General features: G+C 30.5%; 1 protein-coding gene across 3 annotated transcripts in view; it reads left to right on the forward strand.

Moving 5' to 3' along the window:
• The window catches only part of adamts14 (ADAM metallopeptidase with thrombospondin type 1 motif, 14), a 50,992-nt gene extending 33,493 nt beyond the window's left edge, over positions 1 to 17,499 (forward strand). For 2 of the 3 annotated variants that reach the window (XM_026222124.1, XM_026222123.1), the window contains exons 9-22: positions 1,892 to 2,024; positions 2,207 to 2,320; positions 3,693 to 3,841; positions 3,920 to 4,092; positions 5,804 to 5,937; positions 6,652 to 6,775; positions 8,045 to 8,125; positions 9,536 to 9,699; positions 9,780 to 9,945; positions 11,268 to 11,400; positions 11,475 to 11,682; positions 15,429 to 15,540; positions 15,643 to 15,768; positions 16,615 to 17,499. In XM_026222124.1, coding sequence (XP_026077909.1) covers positions 1,892 to 2,024; positions 2,207 to 2,320; positions 3,693 to 3,841; positions 3,920 to 4,092; positions 5,804 to 5,937; positions 6,652 to 6,775; positions 8,045 to 8,125; positions 9,536 to 9,699; positions 9,780 to 9,945; positions 11,268 to 11,400; positions 11,475 to 11,682; positions 15,429 to 15,540; positions 15,643 to 15,768; positions 16,615 to 17,000 — 2,203 coding nt within the window. In that variant the 3' untranslated portion in view covers positions 17,001 to 17,499. The remainder of the gene's footprint in view (positions 1 to 1,891; positions 2,025 to 2,206; positions 2,321 to 3,692; positions 3,842 to 3,919; positions 4,093 to 5,803; positions 5,938 to 6,651; positions 6,776 to 8,044; positions 8,126 to 9,535; positions 9,700 to 9,779; positions 9,946 to 11,267; positions 11,401 to 11,474; positions 11,683 to 15,428; positions 15,541 to 15,642; positions 15,769 to 16,614) is intronic. The other variant, XM_026222125.1, reaches the window with a different exon arrangement.
• The last annotated feature ends 2,396 nt before the right edge of the window (positions 17,500 to 19,895 follow it).

Raw genomic sequence — 19,895 nt, forward strand, 5'->3', positions numbered from 1 at the left:
CCTACATAATTTAACAATAGCCTCTTAATTGAACAATATGCATTGATATTTTACATACGTAATTGAATAATAGCATTGATATTTTAATCTCATAATTGAACAATAGCCTCTTAATTGAACAATATCCGTTGATATTTTACCTAGATAATTGAATAATAACATTGATATTTTAATCTCATATTTGAACAATAGCTTCTTAATTGAACAATATCCATTGATATTTTACCTAGATAATTGAATAATAACATTGATATTTTAATCTCATAATTGAACAATAGCCTCTTAATTGAACAATATGCATTGATATTTTACCTAGATAATTGAATAATAACATTGATATTTTAATCTCATATTTGAACAATAGCTTCTTAATTGAACAATATCCGTTGATATTTTACCTACATAATTGAATAATAACATTGATATTTTAATCTCATAATTGAACAATAGCCTCTTAATTTAAAAATATGTATTGATATTTTACCTACATAATTGAATAATAACATTGATATTTTAATCTCATAATTGAACAATAGCCTCTTAATTTAAAAATATGTATTGATATTTTACCTACATAATTAAATAAAAGCATTGATATTTTAATCTCATAATTGAACAATAGCCTCTTAATTGAACAATATGCATTGATATTTTACCTACATAATTGAATAACATTGATATTTTAATCACATAATTGAACAATAGACTCTTAATTGAACAATATGCATTGATATTTTACCTACATAATTGAATAACATTGATAATTTAATCACATAATTGAACAATAGACTCTTAATTGAACAATATGCATTGATATATTACCTACATAATTGAATAAAAGCATTGATATTTTACCTACATAATTGAATAATAACATTGATATTTTAATCTCATAATTGAACAATAGCCTCTTAACTGAACAATATGCATTGATATTTTACCTACATAATTGAATAACATTGATATTTTAATCACATAATTGAACAATAGCCTCTTAATTGAACAATATGCATTGATATTTACCTACATAATTGAATAATAACATTGATATTTTAATCTCATAATTGAACAATAGCCTCATAATTGAACAATATCCATTGATATTTTACCTACATCATTAAATAATAGCATTGATATTTTAATCTCAGAATTAAACAATAGCCTCTTAATTGAACAATATGCATTGATATTTTAATCTCATAACTGAATAATAGCTTGGAGCTTAAAATGAGGAACATAATCTCTCCAGAGAGAAAGAACTGACATTCATGCCTATAAATCGGACGCTCTGGACATTTACAAACCCTCATGTTGTTCAGAAGAAAGGCATCTCTTATATAACCACTAATATTTAAACTCTTAATTGAACAATAAACATTGATATTTTCATTTTTAATTAAACAATACAAATTCATATTTGAATATCTTAATTAATTTGATATCCATTGATATTTTAATCTGTTAATTGAATAATAGCATTGATATTTTAATATCACAAATGAAACATAGCCATTGATATTTTAATCTCTTAATTGAATAGCAGCATTGATATATATATTTTTTTATTTAATAATAGCGTTGATATTTTAATCTGTTAATTGAATAATAGCATTGATATGTTAATACTTTAATTGAATTTGTAATATCTTAATTGAAAAATAGCATAGATATTTTAATATCTTAATTGAACAATAGCATTGAATTTTTATTTTTTTTATTGAACATTATCCATTGATATTTTTTTTTATTTCTTAATTGAAAACTATCCATTGATATTTAAATCTCTTAAAGGGACAATTCACCCAAAAATAAAAATTCTTTTATTTTTTTACTTTACCTTTACTTTAGTTTTAATGCCATATACCTTTATTTGCAAAAAAAAAAAATCCAGCTCATACGACTGTCTTCTGGATGATCCCTTCGAGCTGAAATGGCCCAAACTAACAGAGCTTCCTGGGATAAATTACTCCATGGATGAGCAGTGCCGCTTTGATTTCGGTGTGGGGTATAAGATGTGCACCGCCGTAAGTCCTCAAGCATTTTTTTATCTCTATATTTAGTTCTGATTTTGTGAATATAGACTCGAGGTCATGTAGCTTACGATGAGATGGGCAACATTAGCTTGTGTACTGTGCATCTGCAGAGCTAAATCAGGAGCAACTTATTGTTGCAGCATTTTGGTGAAATATCTTTTCTCGTCCTCTAGTTCCGTACGTATGACCCGTGTAAGCAGCTGTGGTGCAGTCATCCTGACAATCAGTACTTCTGTAAGACCAAGAAGGGCCCACCGGTTGATGGGACGGAGTGTGCCCCGGGAAAGGTGAGACTGTGGTGATTCTTGTCAATGTGACCAAACAATTAAATGAAATTGGTTTATCATATTTCTCATAAAACCTTTATAATAAGCTTGCATATTCAGTCGGCTCAAGAACAAACTGATCTCACTTTGGAGAAATCAGCATTTGAAAAATGTCAAACTCACAACAGACACTTTGCAACCAGCTATTTGCTCTTGAAACAAAACTGACCATTATCTAAATCCCTTAATTACTTTATAACTCTGGCGTGTTTGCGAGCATCAGCATCTGAGACTACTGATCATACGTTTATTTTCAAATTACTTTGAACAAAATAAAAGCTAATATTTAATCTCTAAATATTTAATCTCTTACTTGAACAATAGCCATTGATATTTTAACCTAATAAGTGAACAATAACCTCTTAATTGAACAATATGCATTGATATTTTAACCTCATAATTGAACAATATCCAATGACATTTTACCTACATAACTGTATAATAGCGTTGCATTGATATTTTTATTTGAACAATATGCATTGACATTTTAATCTCATGATTGAATAATATCCATTAATATTTTAACCTTATAATTGAACAATATCCATTGATATTTTACCTAAATAATTGAATAATAGCATTGATATTTTAATCTCATAATTGAACAATATGCATTGATATTTTAATTTCATAACTGAACAATATCCATTGGTATTTTAACCTTATAATTGAACAAAATCCATTGTTATTTAAACCGCATAATTGAACAATATCATAGATATTTTAACCTTATAATTGAAAAATATCCATTGATATTTTAATCTGATAATTTAATAATGGCCTCTTAATTGAACAATGGCCATTGATTTTTTAATCTCATAATATAAGAGTATCCATTTATATTTTATCTACATAATTGAATAATAGCATTGAAATTTTAGCCTCATAAATTAACAATAGCCATTGATATTTAAACCTCATAATTGAACAATATCCATTAATATTTAAATTTCATAATTGAACAATAGCCATTGATATTTAAACCTCATAATTGAACAATATCCATTAATATTTTAATCTAATAATTGAACAATATCCATTAATATTTTAATCTCATAATTGAACAATATTCATTGATATTTTACCTACATAATTGAATAATAGCATTGAAATTTTAACCTCATAATTGAACAATAGCCTCTTAATTGAACAATATCCATCGATATTTTAATCTCTTGATTGAAGAATAGCCATTGATATATTAATCTTATAATTGAACAATAGCCTCTTGATTGAACAATATCCGTTGATATTTTTAACTCTTAAATGGCAACTTATATGGTCATATGACGCAGTGTTATAATGTATTAATGGTTGTGTGTTTGTGTTGCAGTGGTGTTTTAAGGGCCACTGCATCTGGAGGTCATCCAATCAGCCCTACGGTCACGACGGAGGATGGAGCTCCTGGGGAAAGTTCGGCTCGTGTTCTCGTACCTGTGGAGGAGGCGTTCGGTCCCGCAGCCGCCAGTGCAACAACCCAATGTGCGTTAAAAACCTGCTTACCCCAGCTCATGACTCTATGAAACCGTTCTGTTATTCATGTCCTCTCTGTCTCTGCAGGCCTGCATACGGAGGTCGTGATTGTCCCGGTACAACGTTCGATTATCAGGTGTGTAACACAGAGGACTGTCCCGGTCCATACGAGGACTTCAGAGCACAGCAGTGTGTCCAGCGCAGCAACAAATACCACAATAACATCAAACACACGTGGCTGCCATACGAACACCCTGATGGTGAGAGAAACGCTGCTTAATCCATTTTTCACTTATATATATTCAGATATAAAGCGTTTATATTAACCAACAGGTGAAATGTGTTGTTAAAATATCAAAATATTAACTTATCTGAATGATTTGAAGATATTTGGCTGATAAAAATGTTTGGGAATCCTTGTTTCCAGAAAATTAATTTGAGGATGCACATATTAATATATGAATGGTTACATTATATAGCAAATAAAAAATGTAAATATATAATATAAAATAATAATACATTACATATTAAAATATTTACATTTGTTTAGGCTTTTATTTCAGTTGCAATTATTTATTTACATTTTACATTTTCATAATTGAAATAATTATCAACTTTTCATCAATTAACAAACCACAGTGTTCTGGAGCATTTTACCATATTTTTGTAACCTTAAACACAAGTATGTTGCATGCTTATGAATTCATTTTCATGCATGTTTATATATATATATATATATATATATATATATATATATATATATATATATATACATATATACTAACACACACACACACACAGCTGATTTTATTTTGTATTTGTATTATTATTGTTTAGTTGTATTAGCTGATGTGGAATACAGATATTTAAACTTAATATTATAAAATACCACCACCAATTAAAATTTGAGGTCAATAAGTTTTTTTGGAATTATAATTTCATTCATCAAGGACACATTAAAATGATCAAAAGTGTCATTAAAGACATTTATAATGTTACAAAAGATTTCATATAAACGCTGTTCTTTTGAACTTTATATTTGTCTGTGAATCCTGAAAAATAAAATGCATCACAGTTTCCACAAAAATATTAACTGTTTTCAACATTGATGATAATCAGTAATGTTTCTTGAGCAGTAAATCATCATATTATTCTGATTTCTGAAGATCATGTGACACTGAAGACTGGAGGAATGATGCTGAAAATACAGCGGAGCATCACAGAAATAAATTACACTTTGATATATATGAACCTAGAAAACTGCTGTTTTAGATTGTAATAATATTTCAAAAATTTTTATGTATTTCTGATCAAATAAATTCAGCCCTGGTGAGCAGAAGAGACTCTTTCAAAAACATTAAAACTTACCGACCCCAAACTTCAGTCTCTCTGAACGAGCGTAGGAGTCACTGTGACCCTAAAACGGCTGAAGACCACCACAGACACAAGACACTGGAACAAAATGTTCCTCCCAGAAACCGGAATGGAAAATAAGTACAGGCTGAGGAGCAGAGAGACATAAAGAGAAAAACACTCTTTAAATGCACACATACATCAAAGGCATTCATTTCGTCTGTCTCTCGTGCTGAAGGAAATCTATTTAACATGTTTAGTGTATGAGTTGATGTGAGTCACGGCTCACCTTGAAACACATTTCTCTTCTGTACATCTCTCATCTGCATTTCATGAGCTGGAAACTCTCTTGACAGCATGTAGGTGGTCATTTCGCAGCCGCTTTTATTCACAGCGGTACTTTAATTAGAAACAGACCCTAGGAAATGACTCCTGTGCCTGTCAGTTCATGTCTGCAGCTTATCTGTACACTTAAAGCCACTGTGATGTTTGCAAAATCCCATTAACCTTTATACAAAGAGACGAGTCGCTTAATATTAGTAAGTGCATTAACACAGGACTGATTTGTGATCTTCAGAGGAGAGATGTTGACGTCTCGTGGCTGTTTGTGTATTTCAGAGGCTCATAAGTGTGAGTTGAGCTGCCGCTCTAAAGAGACGGGTGAAGTCGTGTTCATGAACCAGGTGATGCATGATGGGACACGCTGCAGTTACACGGATTCGTTCAGCGTCTGCGCTCGAGGAGAGTGTCTGGTGAGAATCATTTCATGTGCATGAACACAATACTGATGTCTGATTCATTCACTGAAGCTGGTGCATTTGAATTATCTGATTAAGACACGAAATATAACTAATAATAACTTAAAACTATAATATAGAATTGTTTAAATAAGTAAAATATCTGAAATATATCAAATAAGATGACGGAAAGTTTGGGGTTGGTAAGATATATTAAGTTTTTTTTTTTTTTTGCTAACCAAAGTTGCATATACTTATTTAGAAAGACAGTAAAATTGTGAAATATTATTATAATTTAAAATAGCTATTTTCTATGTTAATATATATTAAACTGTAATTTATTCTTGTTATCTGACGCTGTATTTTCAGCATCATTCCTCCAGTCTTCAGTGTCACATGATCTTCAGAAATCAATTTAAGAAACAAGAAACAGTTCTGATTATTAGTAATGTTGAAAACAATTGATATTTTTCAGCAAACCGTGATGCATTTTATTTTTCAGGATTCACAGATGAAATAGAAATCTTTTCTAACATTATACATTTCTTTGATGTCAATTGAATGCGTATTTAAATACTTTTATTAAACAAGTTTGTTGTGCAAATAAATGTAGTCACAATGATTCCATCACAAACTGAGCTCAGAGACTCATCATTGATTCCTCTTGCTCTCACTTCAGCGTGTCTGATCTGTTTGTATTAAATATGAATGAATGAATCTCTCTCTCAGAACGTCGGCTGTGATAAAGAGGTGGGATCGTACAAACAGGAGGATAAATGCGGCGTCTGCGAGGGCGACAACTCACACTGCCGAACCGTCAAACTCACGCTCACCAAAACCCCGAAGAAGACAGGTACAAGCTCAGACGGAGATTAAACCACATTTCATTATTTACTACAGAAGCATTCATTTCAATCTGTCTCTCTGTCCCAGAAAACACAAACGCCTTCACAACGTTTCTTTTTGTTTTGAATCCCTGAGCTCATGCCCAGCTCCTGCCGAGAGCCAGATTTATCAGAGATTGAAGTGTTTTAATGTGGAGTACATTGAGTTTTATTTTACTACATGAGACCAGAGACAGTGAGGTTGATGTTTGCTCTGTTCAGAATAGCATATTACTCTTATTTTGTAATATATAGACTTTATGGTATGGTATAAAGCAGTGTTGTTTTAAATAAATAAAAATTCATTCATTCAGTAATACATTTTATGTATACTGTGTGCTTTATAAATGAAAAAATAAATGTAAACTATATATATGTGTGGGTGTATATATATATATATATGCAAAATATATAAAAAAATAAAAATAAAAATATTAGATTAAAAGTAAATACAAATAAAAATGTTGTTTTAGTAACAAAGTTAAAAATATGTTTATAAAACTATTAAAAAATTATTTTCATTATAAAGTAAAATGAAATTAAAAATTGAGTTTATACTGAAGTGCTAAAATTACGAAAACTATTGCTAAAACTATTTAAAACTAAATAAAAATATATATGTGTGTGTGTGTGTGTGTGTGTGAGTGAGTGAGTGAGTGAGTGAGTGTGTGTGTATATACATACATATAAACTAATAAACACACACAAAATATAAAAACAAGGCCAGTTCATATTTCACTCCAAAATCATCTGAATTATGATATTTTTTTTGTCAAGGTAATGAGAATTTATGTGGTAAAAATTTTTATTTTAATGAAAATGAATTAATTAGTCCTAAAATAGCCATTATTTGCTATATGCCAAATATATTTTATGATTCTGTTATGAAATATTAGCAGGATTTTTTTTCATTGCGAGGTTCGTCTATTCGATTGTTTTTCATCTAAAACGCCTCGGGACAAAAATAAAGATGAGCCTCAGCATCTCTAAAGCATCTCTGTGTTTGGCATTTTCATAACCAGACGAATCTCTCTCTCTCTCACATATGAGATTTTTTGTTACGGTTATGGGAATTTGTGTGTAAAATGTGTTTTATTATTATGGAAATAACTTCATTAGTGCTAAGCTTGGCCTCATTTGTTTTGTGCAAAATACAGCTGGTGGTTTCACCAGTTGAGTGAAATATCGGGCTGTTTTTTGACGAGCGTAATCACTCTCGCTCTCGCTCTGTTCGTTAGGTTTGCTGAAGATGTTTGATATTCCTGCTGGTGCTCGGCACATTGTGATCGAGGAGAACGAAACGTCGCCTCACGTAATTGGTGAGTTTGTACCTGTGAAACACTGCTTTTCTCCAGCGGCACAAACCCAGGGCAGCCATGAATCCTACTGAGACCAATTACTGCCTTCCCATCATGCTTTGCGTGCCGTCTTAGACTCCCCAACATCCCCAGCTTGGCTTAAGCAGTTTTTTTCTAATGGTTTTGTGTTCCTTTGTTTCTTTTCTTTTACTTTGAATCCCTGAGCTCATGTTCAGCTCCTGCTGAGAGCCTGATTTAAAGTCAGAGAAAATTGTGTTTTAATGCAAAGTACAGAGACTTTTATTTTATGTCAATAAAACCATATGCACGATGGTTGATGTTGGCTGTGTTCAGAGTAGCATACTACTACTCTTAATATTTGTGCACTTTATAGTACATAGACTCTATAGTGTGATATATACTGTAGCAGAATTATTAAAAACATTTTCATTCATATATTTCATTAATGCACTGAAGTGATTTTTGAATAGATATATGAAATTGAAATTATAAAATTATAAAATATAAATATTAGATGAATAAAGATAAGAAATGTTGTCTTGACAGTTTAATGAAATAGGTTTAAATTCAAGTACTAAATAACTATAACTGATGAATTAAAACTAAATAAAAATATTTATTTAAAAAATAATAAGAATGGGGTGGGGGGGACATTAGATGTTACTTAAACTGGAAAATAAAAATATATATTAACAAAATGATCTGTATAAGAGATACTGTAAGTAACATTAGATAATAAAGATGTTTTACACAAATTTTTTAAAATAGAAGATAAATATATGTTATAATGTAACCATTCAGTTGTATCATTGTATAATACCTGCTGTAAAAAAAAAAAAAAAGTATCTACTGCACAGTATTGTAAAATTACTGAAACAGGAATACAAAAATAAATGAAATTAGAATTATAAAAAAAAAAAAAGAAAAACCAACAACGTTGAAAACCAAAATATAAAAAACATATTCAATATATTAATTCAAACTGTAATAGCATGATTAAATTTGACAATATAAGAAATTTTAAATAAAATAGAAGATGAATATATGTTATTATGTAACCATACAGTTGTATCACTGTATAATGCCTGCTGTTTAAAAAAAAAATAATAATAATCTACTGCACAATATTGTAAAATTACTGAAACAGGAATAAAAATAAATACAATTAGAATAAAAAAAAATTAAAAAACCGACAACATTAAAAATCAATGAAAATAAATATATTAATTCAAACTGTAATAGCATTATGAAATTTGGCAATATAAGACAATTAAATAAAATAGAAGATAAATATGTTATATTGTAGCATATACCATAGTTTGAAACATTACAGTTACAATAATAAAAAGGCCACAGATGCTCTCATAATATTCCTCTAAAGATGCTTCCGTACATTCTGTCCATCCTCAGCCGTTAAAAATCAAGTCACGGGAAGTTTCATCTTGAACGCCAAGGGAGAAGAAATCACATCCAAAGCTTTCATTGAGAACGGCCTGGAGTGGGAATATTCCCTGGCAAACGGCAAAGAGTCGCTGAAGACGGTCGGGCCGCTGCACGAAGGCATCGTGGTGCTGGTAAGAGCGGCGTAAACGCTGATGCCGTCGGGTTGGGTTTATACAGTGGACGCTGAGTTTGAGTTTGTCGTTCTGGACAGATCGTCCCGCAGGCAGAGGACACCAAGATCAGTCTGAGCTACAAATACATCATTCATGAAGATCTTCTGCCGGTCATCACTAACAACAACGTGCTGCTGGCCGAACTGGACACGTACGAATGGGCGCTGAAGAGCTGGTCGCAGTGCTCCAAACCCTGCGGTGGAGGTGTGCCACTGAACACACAACACAATTATTACACTGCAGGTCAAACGTTTGGAAAAAAGCTTCTTACATTCGCTACGGCTCCAGTACAGTTGAAATATTGCTGTTTAGAAAAACTGTTTTCTATTTTTCTAACTTAATCCTGTGATGCAAAGCTTGTGAGGAAAAAAAGCTGCATCTTTTAATTCCATGCTGGAAAAAGAAACAGAATTGCAAGATGTGAGATGAAATGTCACGCTTACCTTTTTTTTTCACAATTCAGACTTATTTTATTTATTTTTGGCATATCCGACTTATAAACTAATTGCGAAATATAAACTCTGAGATGTTGCAGAAAAGTCTGAGAAAAAATTCTGATTCTTTGATGTGTAAACTCACAATTGCATGAAAAATGTCAGAAGCTCTTTAAGATTTAAACTCGCAATTGAGAGGTGAAATCGCAATTGCAAGGAAAATCCAAATGTGATCTCACAATTGCGACGAAGAAAGTTTGAATTGCGAAATGTAAACCTGCAATCATGAGAAACAATTCTGAAATTTAAGATGTAAACTTACAATTGCATGAAAAAATTTCATAACTTCTTCAAGATTTAAACTCGCAATTGCATGAAAAATGTCATAACTTCTTCAAGATTTAAACTCGCAATTGCATGAAAAATGTCATAACTTCTTCAAGATTTAAACTCGCAATTGCATGAAAAATGTCATAACTTCCTCAAGATTTAAACTCGCAATTGCATGAAAAATGTCATAACTTCTTCAAGATTTAAACTCGCAATTGCATGAAAAATGTCATAACTTCTTCAAGATTTAAACTCGCAATTGCATGAAAAATGTCATAACTTCTTCAAGATTTAAACTCGCAATTGCATGAAAAACATCTAAATAGTGGATTTAAAATTGCAACCGCAAGAAAGTCAGAATTGCGAGAAAGCATAAATGCAAAAAAATGTCAGATTTTTGAGGTGTAAACTTGCAATTCCAAGAAAAATCTGAATGCAATCTTGCAATTAGCGAAAAGAAAAGAAAAAAAACTCTGATTTGTGAGATGTCTGAACTTCATGAAAAAAAGCACAAATGCCAAAAAAATAATAATAATCTGAATTGTGAGACAAAAAGTTGCATTTAGTTTTTTTTTTTTTCTGTGGCAGAAACAAGCTTCCATAATTTTTATTGTGTTTTTGATCAAATAAATGCATTTTGATAAGCACAAGATACCTTTTTAAAAAACCACTTCAAAAAATCTTCATCATTCCGAAGGTTTGACCTGTAGTGTATGAATGCATGTATTAAACCGTGTAAGTGCTAATGCATATGTTCCTCAGGTGTCCAGTACACTAAATACGGCTGTCGGAGGAAGAGCGACGGGCGTCTGATTCAGAGGAACTTCTGCGACATCAGTAAAAAGCCCAAACCCATCCGTAAACGCTGCAACACCAACAGCTGCAGCCAGCCCACGTGAGTCCCACACGAGCATTGAGAGTCACCTGAGACCTGACCGAATCCTGAGCGAGGTGTGTGTTTGTGTGCAGGTGGGTACTGGAGGAGTGGGGTCCGTGCAGTAAGTCCTGCGGGAAGCAGGGATATCAGTCTCGTGTGGTCCAGTGCATGCAGCCGCTCCAGAACGGCACCAACAGACCCGTTCAGACTAAATACTGCAGCGAGGAGCGTCCTGAGACCCGCAGAGCCTGTAACAGCAGCACCTGCCCGTCTCAGTGGAGGACCGGAGCCTGGTCACAGGTGAGGCTTTATTAGCAGACATATCATACACACAAACAAAAAATAAGATTCCTGAGCAAGTCATTTTGTGATTTGGTGCCTAAAACCCCCTTAATTGAGGTAATAAACTCGAAATATTATGAGAATAAAGTCTAAATATGAGAAAAAGTCTAAATATTACGAGAATAAAGTCAAAATACTTCGAGAATAAAGTCCAACTATTACGAGAATAAAGTCAAAATATTTCGAGAATAAAGTGGAAATATTATGAGAATTAAGTCAAAATACTTTGAGAATAAAGTCGAAATATTACGAGAATAAAGTCTAAATACTTCGAGAATAAAGTCAAAATACTTTGAGAATAAAGTCAAAATACTTTGAGAATAAAGTCGAAATATTACAAGAATAAAGTAAAAAATACTACGAGAATAAAGTCAAAATACTTCGAGAATAAAGTCGAAAAATTATGAGAATAAAGTCAAACTACTTCGAGAATAAAGTCGAAATACTTTGAGAATAAAGTCTAAATACTTTGAGAATAAAGTCGATATATTACGAGAGCAAAGTCGAAATACTTTGAGAATAAAGCCGAAATATTACGAGAATAAAGTCGAAATATTATGAGAATAAAGTCGAAATACTTTGAGAATAAAGTCGATATATTACGAGAATAAAGTCAAAATACTTCGAGAATAAAGTTAAAATACTTCGAGAATAAAGTTAAAATACTTCGAGAATAAAGTCGAAATATTACGAGAATAAAGTCGAAATACTTCGAGAGTAAAGTTAAAATACTTCGAGAATAAAGTCGAAATATTACGAGAATAAAGTCGAAATACTTCGAGAATAAAGTCAAAATACTTTGAGAATAAAGCTGAAATATTACAAAAATAAAGTTGAAATATTACGAGAATAAAGTCAAAATACTTCGAGAATAAAGTTAAAATACTTCGAGAATAAAGTCGAAATATTACGAGAATAAAGTCGAAATACTTCGAGAATAAAGTCAAAATACTTTGAGAATAAAGCTGAAATATTACAAAAATAAAGTTGAAATATTACGAGAATAAAGTCAAAATACTTTGAGAATAAAGTCGAAAAACTTTGAGAATAAAGTCGAAATACTTTGAGAATAAAGTTGAAATATTATGAGAATAAAGCCGAAATACTTCGGGAATAAAGTCAAAATACTTCGAGAATAAAGTCAAAATATTACGAGAATAAACTAGAAATATTACGAGAATAAAGTCGAAATATTACGAGAATAAAGTCGAAATATTACGAGAATAAACTAGAAATATTACGAGAATAAAGTCAAAATACTTTGAGAATAAAGTCAAAATACTTAAAGAATAAAGTCGAAAATTACGAGAATAAACTAGAAATATTACAAGAATAAAGTCAAAATACTTCGAGAATAAAGTCGAAATATTACGAGAATAAAGTCAAACTACTTCGAGAATAAAGTCGGAATATTACGAGAATAAAGTCAAACTACTTCGAGAATAAAGTCGAAATATTACGAGAATAAAGTCAAAATTCTTTGAGAATAAAGCCGAAATATTACGAGAATAAAGTCGAAAAATTATGAAAATAAAGTCGAAATACTTTGAGAATAAAGGCGAAATATTATGAGAATAAAGTCGAAATACTTTGATAATAAAGTTAAAATACTTCAAGAATAAAGTCGCAATACTTTGAGAATAAAGCTGAAATATTATGAGAATAAAGTAGAAATACTTCAAGAATAAAGTCGAAATATCATGAGAATAAAATCTAAATATTACAAGAATAAAGTCGAAATATTACAAGAATAAAGTTGAAATATTACGAGAATAAAGTCTAAATACTTCGAGAATAAAGTCTAAATATTACGAGAATAAAGTCTAAATACTTTGAGAATAAATATTATGAGAATAAAGTCTAAATATAACGAGAATAAAGTCAAAATACTTCGAGAATAAAGTCTAAATATTATGAGAATAAAGTCTAAATATTATGACAATAAAGTCGAAATATTACGAGAATAAAGTCGAAATACTTTGAGAATAAAGTCAAAATACTTTGAGAATAAAGTCGAAATATTACGAGAATAAAGTCGAAATACTTCGAGAATAAAGTTGAAATACTTTGAGAATAAAGCTGAAATATTACAAGAATAAAGTTGAAATATTACGAGAATAAAGTCAAAATACTTCGAGAATAAAGTCGAAATACTTTGAGAATAAAGTCGAAATACTTTGAGAATAAAGTCGAAATACTTTGAGAATAAAGTTGAAATACTTTGAGAATAAAGTCGAAACATTATGAAAATAAAGTCGAAATACTTCGAGAATAAAGTCGAAATACTTCGAGAATAAAGTCGAAATACTTCGAGAATAAAGTCAAAATACTTCGAGAATAAAGTCGAAATATTACGAGAATAAACTAAAAATATTACGAGAATAAACTAGAAATATTACGAGAATAAAGTCAAATTACTTCGAGAATAAAGTCGAAATATTACGAGAATAAAGTCGAAATACTTTGAGAATAAAGGCGAAATATTACGAGAATAAAGTCAAAATATTATGAGAATAAAGTCGAAATATTACGAGAATAAAGTCTAAATATTACGAGAAAAAAACTAAATATTACGAAAATAAAGTAGAAATATTACGAGAATAAAGTCAAAATACTTCGAGAATAAAGTCAAAATATTATGAGAATAAAGTCGAAATACTTTGAAAATAAAGTTGAATACTACAAGAATAAAGTTGAAATATTATGAGAATAAATTCGAAATATTATGAGAATAAAGTCGAAATATTACAAGAATAAAGTCGAAATATTACGAGAATAAAGTCAATACTTTGAGAATAAAGTCGAAATATTACGAGAATAAAGTCAAAATACTTTGAGAATAAAGACGAAATATTACGATAATAAAGTCGAAATATTATGAGAATAAAGTCTAAATATTACGAGAATAAAGTCTAAATACTTTGAGAATAAAGACGAAATATTACGATAATAAAGTCGAAATATTATGAGAATAAAGTCTAAATATTACGAGAATAAAGTCGAAATACTTTGAGAATAAAGTCGAAATATTACGAGAATAAAGTTAAAATACTTCGAGAATAAAGTCGAAATATTACGAGAATAAAGTTAAAATACTTCGAAAATAAAATTTAATACTACGAGAATAAAGTTAATAATAATAAAATGGGAATAAAATTGTAATATTATGAGAATAAAGTCAAAATACTTTGAGAATAAAGTTGAATACTACGAGAATAAAGTTGAAATGTTATGAGAATAAAGTCAAAATATTACGTGAATAAAGTTGAAATGTTTCGAGAATTTAAATAGTAGAAATTAAAGTTGACTTTATTCTCATAATTTCGAACTTTATTCTTAAAACATTACGACTTTAATCTCGTAATCTTAGAACTCTTTTTTTCAACATGGCACGTCATAGCTAAGAACTTCATTTGGACAACTTTAAAGGCCATATTCTCAAAATTATTATTATTATTATAGATTTTTTTTGCACCCTGAGATTCCAGATTTTCAAATAGTTGTATCTCAGCCAAATATTGTCCGATCCTAACAAACCATACATCAATGGAAAATGTATTTATTCATCTTTCAGATTTTGTATAAATCTCAATTTAAACCCTTATGACTGGCTTCACACCCATATTTTCTCATGCACTCCTCTGAACGATCTGTACAGATGAAGATGTTTGTGTTTCCTGTCTGGATGTGATTGTTTCCTGTAGTGTTCGGTGAGCTGCGGTGAAGGGATCCAGCAGCGTCAGGTCATCTGCTCCGGACAGTGTGATGCAAACAAACCCGAATCCGTGTCCGTCTGCAAGCTTCCTCCCTGCACAGGTGAAGCAAACACAAGATCATACGAGACGCTGAACAGCTTTAGGAGGCTTTAGTGTTTCCAAACCAGTCTATCTGACACTGTTGTGACTTCCTGTCTGACAGGAAATGTGTCTCTGTGGTGTTTTTCCCCAGGAGAACCGTCTTTACCCAGTCCCACTAAAGATTCCCTGGAGAATTTGACCACTGAGAAGGAGAAACTACCGGAAAACACTCTGGATAAAGTCTCTAGTAAGTGACTCATCAATACAGACACTGATTATTGATCAGGCCAGTGATCCACTTCTGTGTTTATTCACTGACGCGTTCACATTCACTGCATACAGTGAATACAGTAAAAATTCTGAAATATTATTACAATTTAAAATAGCTGTTTTCTGTGAGAATATGAGTTCAAATGTAATTTATTCCTGTGATGTAAACCTGAATTTTCAGTGTCACATGATCTTCAGAAATCATTCTAATATGATGATTTGCTATTTGACATAAAAATCTTTTGTCACGTTATAAATGTCTTTACTGTCACTTATGATCAATTTAATGTGTCCTTGATTAATAAAAGTATTAATTTATGAATCAAAAAAAAATTATATTTTAGTAAAAAACTTTTCTAGAAATTGATACTATAAAATATACTATTATAAATTAAAACAAATAAATACATTTTATTATTTTATATTATAATATGATAATATTATAATAAAATGGTTTTAAGAGCTATTGTATATTTAAATGAATGAATACTGACCTAAATACATATTTATATTTAATTTATAAAAAATATGTTATTGTTTTTATTATTTTTGTTTAGAAATATATTTTAGTAATTCTTACCATACAGTTAAGTTAACGAATAGTGATCTAAATATATTCATATATGCAATTGATGGCATTTTAATTGGGATGGGATTTTTATTATTCCTGTTATTATAAAATTAATTTATTATATTAATTAGCTACTGTTTATTTAAATTCACATATACTCATGTAAATATAATAAATATATTTTCATTATATATAATGTAAGTTAGTTTATATTTAACATAATATGTTTACGTCCTGAAACGTTTCTTCCAGACGAGCCGTGTTTGGGTGATAAGTCCATCTTCTGTCAGATGGAGGTTCTGGCGCGTTACTGCTCCATCCCGGGATATCAGAAGCTCTGCTGCGAATCCTGTAACAGGAAGTTGGGTTTCAGTACGGTTTCTCCAGACGTTCATCCTCCCTTCTCTTGGCTCCCGGATTTCACTTTCCCTCATCTACTTCAAACGAATCCCGCCCCGACACAACAGATGCAGCCTCAGACGTCTGTATCTCCATCTACACACATATTTAGACCACGACCCACTTCCTCGAGCCCGAAAGCGGACGGGAGCACGTCTCATCCGGAGCTCGTCACCTCACTTCTACCTCCAGACGCACTCCAGAGCCAGAGCACCACTGTGGACTCGCCGGTCACATGATCGCCGACCAATCAGACAGCAGCTAGCGGTTACCTCAGAACGAACTACGTTACCCACAATCCTCTGCTCCGTGTGTTGAAAATGGTGAAAGGTGCTGTTCTTGAAACGCAGTGGCCGTCAGTGTGTGTGTTCAGGACTACTCTTCACTTTTTAGCGTGTTTGTGGCTGTAGCACGTCGTTATTCGCTATTCGTTATTTTGAGTCTAGCTGCGTACGTTTGCTTTGTAACTCTGACGTAGTTTTGTGATTGACTTTAGCAGAGTTTTTGTTGGAGATTCAATGTGAAAATATTACCAAAATGTGCAGCATGTGACAGAGCACACAATTTTAATACACCGCTTATCGAAAACTATTACAAATCGTTTTTGGAAATTAAGTAAAATAAATAGTAGCTTCGTAAAATCATTAGAAGAAATGTTGTCCTGGCAATTAACTAAAATATTTTTAGGTACTAAAAATTTACAATGAAAAAAAATAAAGATATATATATATATATATATATATATATATATATACACTATATATATAAACATACAAATTAGAAAAGCACATAACAAAATTACTAAAAACGAAAATATAAAAATAAAAGCTTATTCAAAATGTAAAGAGATATTGAAATAAAATATGCATTTTTATATTTTTATATATATTTATGTATATTTAGAAATAAATATATATATACATACACTGATAACTTGTAATGTTTTAAAGAAATCTCTTCTGCTCATCAAGGCTGCATTTATTTGATTAAAAATACAGTAAAAAAAAAAACGTTAATCTCGCAAAATATTACAATATAAAATAATGGTTTCTATTTTAATATCCTTTAAAATCCTTTAAATATAATTTATATGATTTATATTTTTTTAATTAATAAATCGTTGCTATTACTTCTTGTCAATTTAACAAATTCTTAAAAAAAAAAAAAGTAAAAAAAAAAAATTGACCACCAAACTTTTGAACTGTAGTGTAAACTGTTAGAAAAGATTTCTATTTTAAATAAACGCTCTTCTTTTTAACTTTTTTATTCACTGAAGACTGGAGTAATGACGCTGAAAATGCAGCTGCGCATCACAGGAAAGAGATTTTAATATCAAAATTTTTTCCATGTGTATTTTTGATTACCGTATTTTTCGGACTATAAGTCGCATCAGTCCAAAAATACGTCATGATGAGGAAAAAAACATGTATAAGTCTCACTGGACTATAAGTCGCATTTATTTAGAAACAAGAACCAAGAGAAAACATTACCGTCTCCAGTCGCGAGAGGGCGCTCTATGTGTTCAGTGTAGACTACAGGAGAACTGAGCAGCATAGAGCGCCCTCTCGTGGCTGGAGACGGTAATTTTTTCTCTTGGTTCATTTCTCTTGGTTCATGTCAAATTAATTTTGATAAATAAGTCACACCTGACTAGAAGTTGCAGGACGAGCCAAACTATGAAAAAAAGTGCGACTTATAGTCCGGAAAATACGGTAAATAAATGCAGTTTTGATGAGCAGAAGATACTCTTGTAAAAAACATTTAAAAAAATTCTGATCCCAAACTTTTGACCAGTAGTCTATATATATATATATATATATATATATATACACACACACACACACACACACACACACACACACACACATAAGCTAATTGGAAATATATATAAAAATATATATATAATGCAAATATAAATACATTTAATAAATAGTAATTTAGCTTTTTTAATTTTTATTTGATAGATAATTTTTATTTGATTTTATTTGATATATATATATATATATATATATATATATATATATATATATATATATATATATATATATATATATAGAAAATGCATAAATACATGTATTTTATTTTCAGTTTTCATCTTAGTAATTTATGTGCTTTTATTAAACCAATTATTTTTTTATTTAATGCATTTTAGGGCATATCTTACTATATTATTATAGTGTATTCTATACTATTATAGTAATCTATTGTGTACATTGCCATTAATGTATTTCTTGTGCATCTTCATATTTTGATGAATCTGACCTACACAAAACTACTGAAGTGTTACAAAGCAAGACGTTGAGATGTGAACCAACCGCCTCCTCCTCCTCTCACACATCGCCTGCAGTTCCTCTGTTTGACTTCATGTTTCTGTGAGCTCGCATCTGCTTCGAAACCCTCCTGATGTTGTGTATATATTGTAAATAGTTGCAGGTTTTCAGAAGGTGCAAGAGTCTCTCACGTGGTTTAACCGAATTTCTGTATTGTATAGTACTTGTATATACATGAATGAGAGCTTTAAGTGTTAATATTTATTAAATTTGTAAGTTGTAGGATGTTGAAATACATGAACGTAGTATACACATTAAAAGGAAAAGTGGAGTTTTTATTTCAGATTTTTTTTGCACGTTCAAAACATGCTTGGGTTATTTTTAAAAGCTAATCTCTAATTCTTCATTAGCAAACAATATGACTAATGTGGAAACCATTATATTAAAGAAGCAATTCTGAGTTTTAGCACACAATTCATACTTTATTTTTGTTATTAATATGAACTCAATTGCAAGATATAAACTCAGAATTGTGAGATAAAAAAAGAAATTCTGCCCTGAGCAGTTTTCCTAAAGACACAATGTTAATTCGCAGTGCATTATGATTTGTGCATCTTCATAAAACAAATATTATTGAAATAATAATGCATTTTTGAAATAGAGTTTCTAGTCATATACTAATAAATCCATGTTTTAATGCAGCAGCAGATCTGAACCTGTTTTGACATCTGGAGGGAAGAAAAATAAGTTTGCAAAGGAAGCATTTTTCATTGATCTTTCATTCGATTTGTTACACATAATTATTTGAGAATATCAAAATGGTTCATTTAATTTTTTTTAATTATTTTTAATATTATTTTAAAT

The sequence above is a fragment of the Carassius auratus genome, chromosome 37, assembly GCF_003368295.1.
Source record: "Carassius auratus strain Wakin chromosome 37, ASM336829v1, whole genome shotgun sequence".
Lineage (NCBI taxonomy): Eukaryota > Metazoa > Chordata > Actinopteri > Cypriniformes > Cyprinidae > Carassius > Carassius auratus.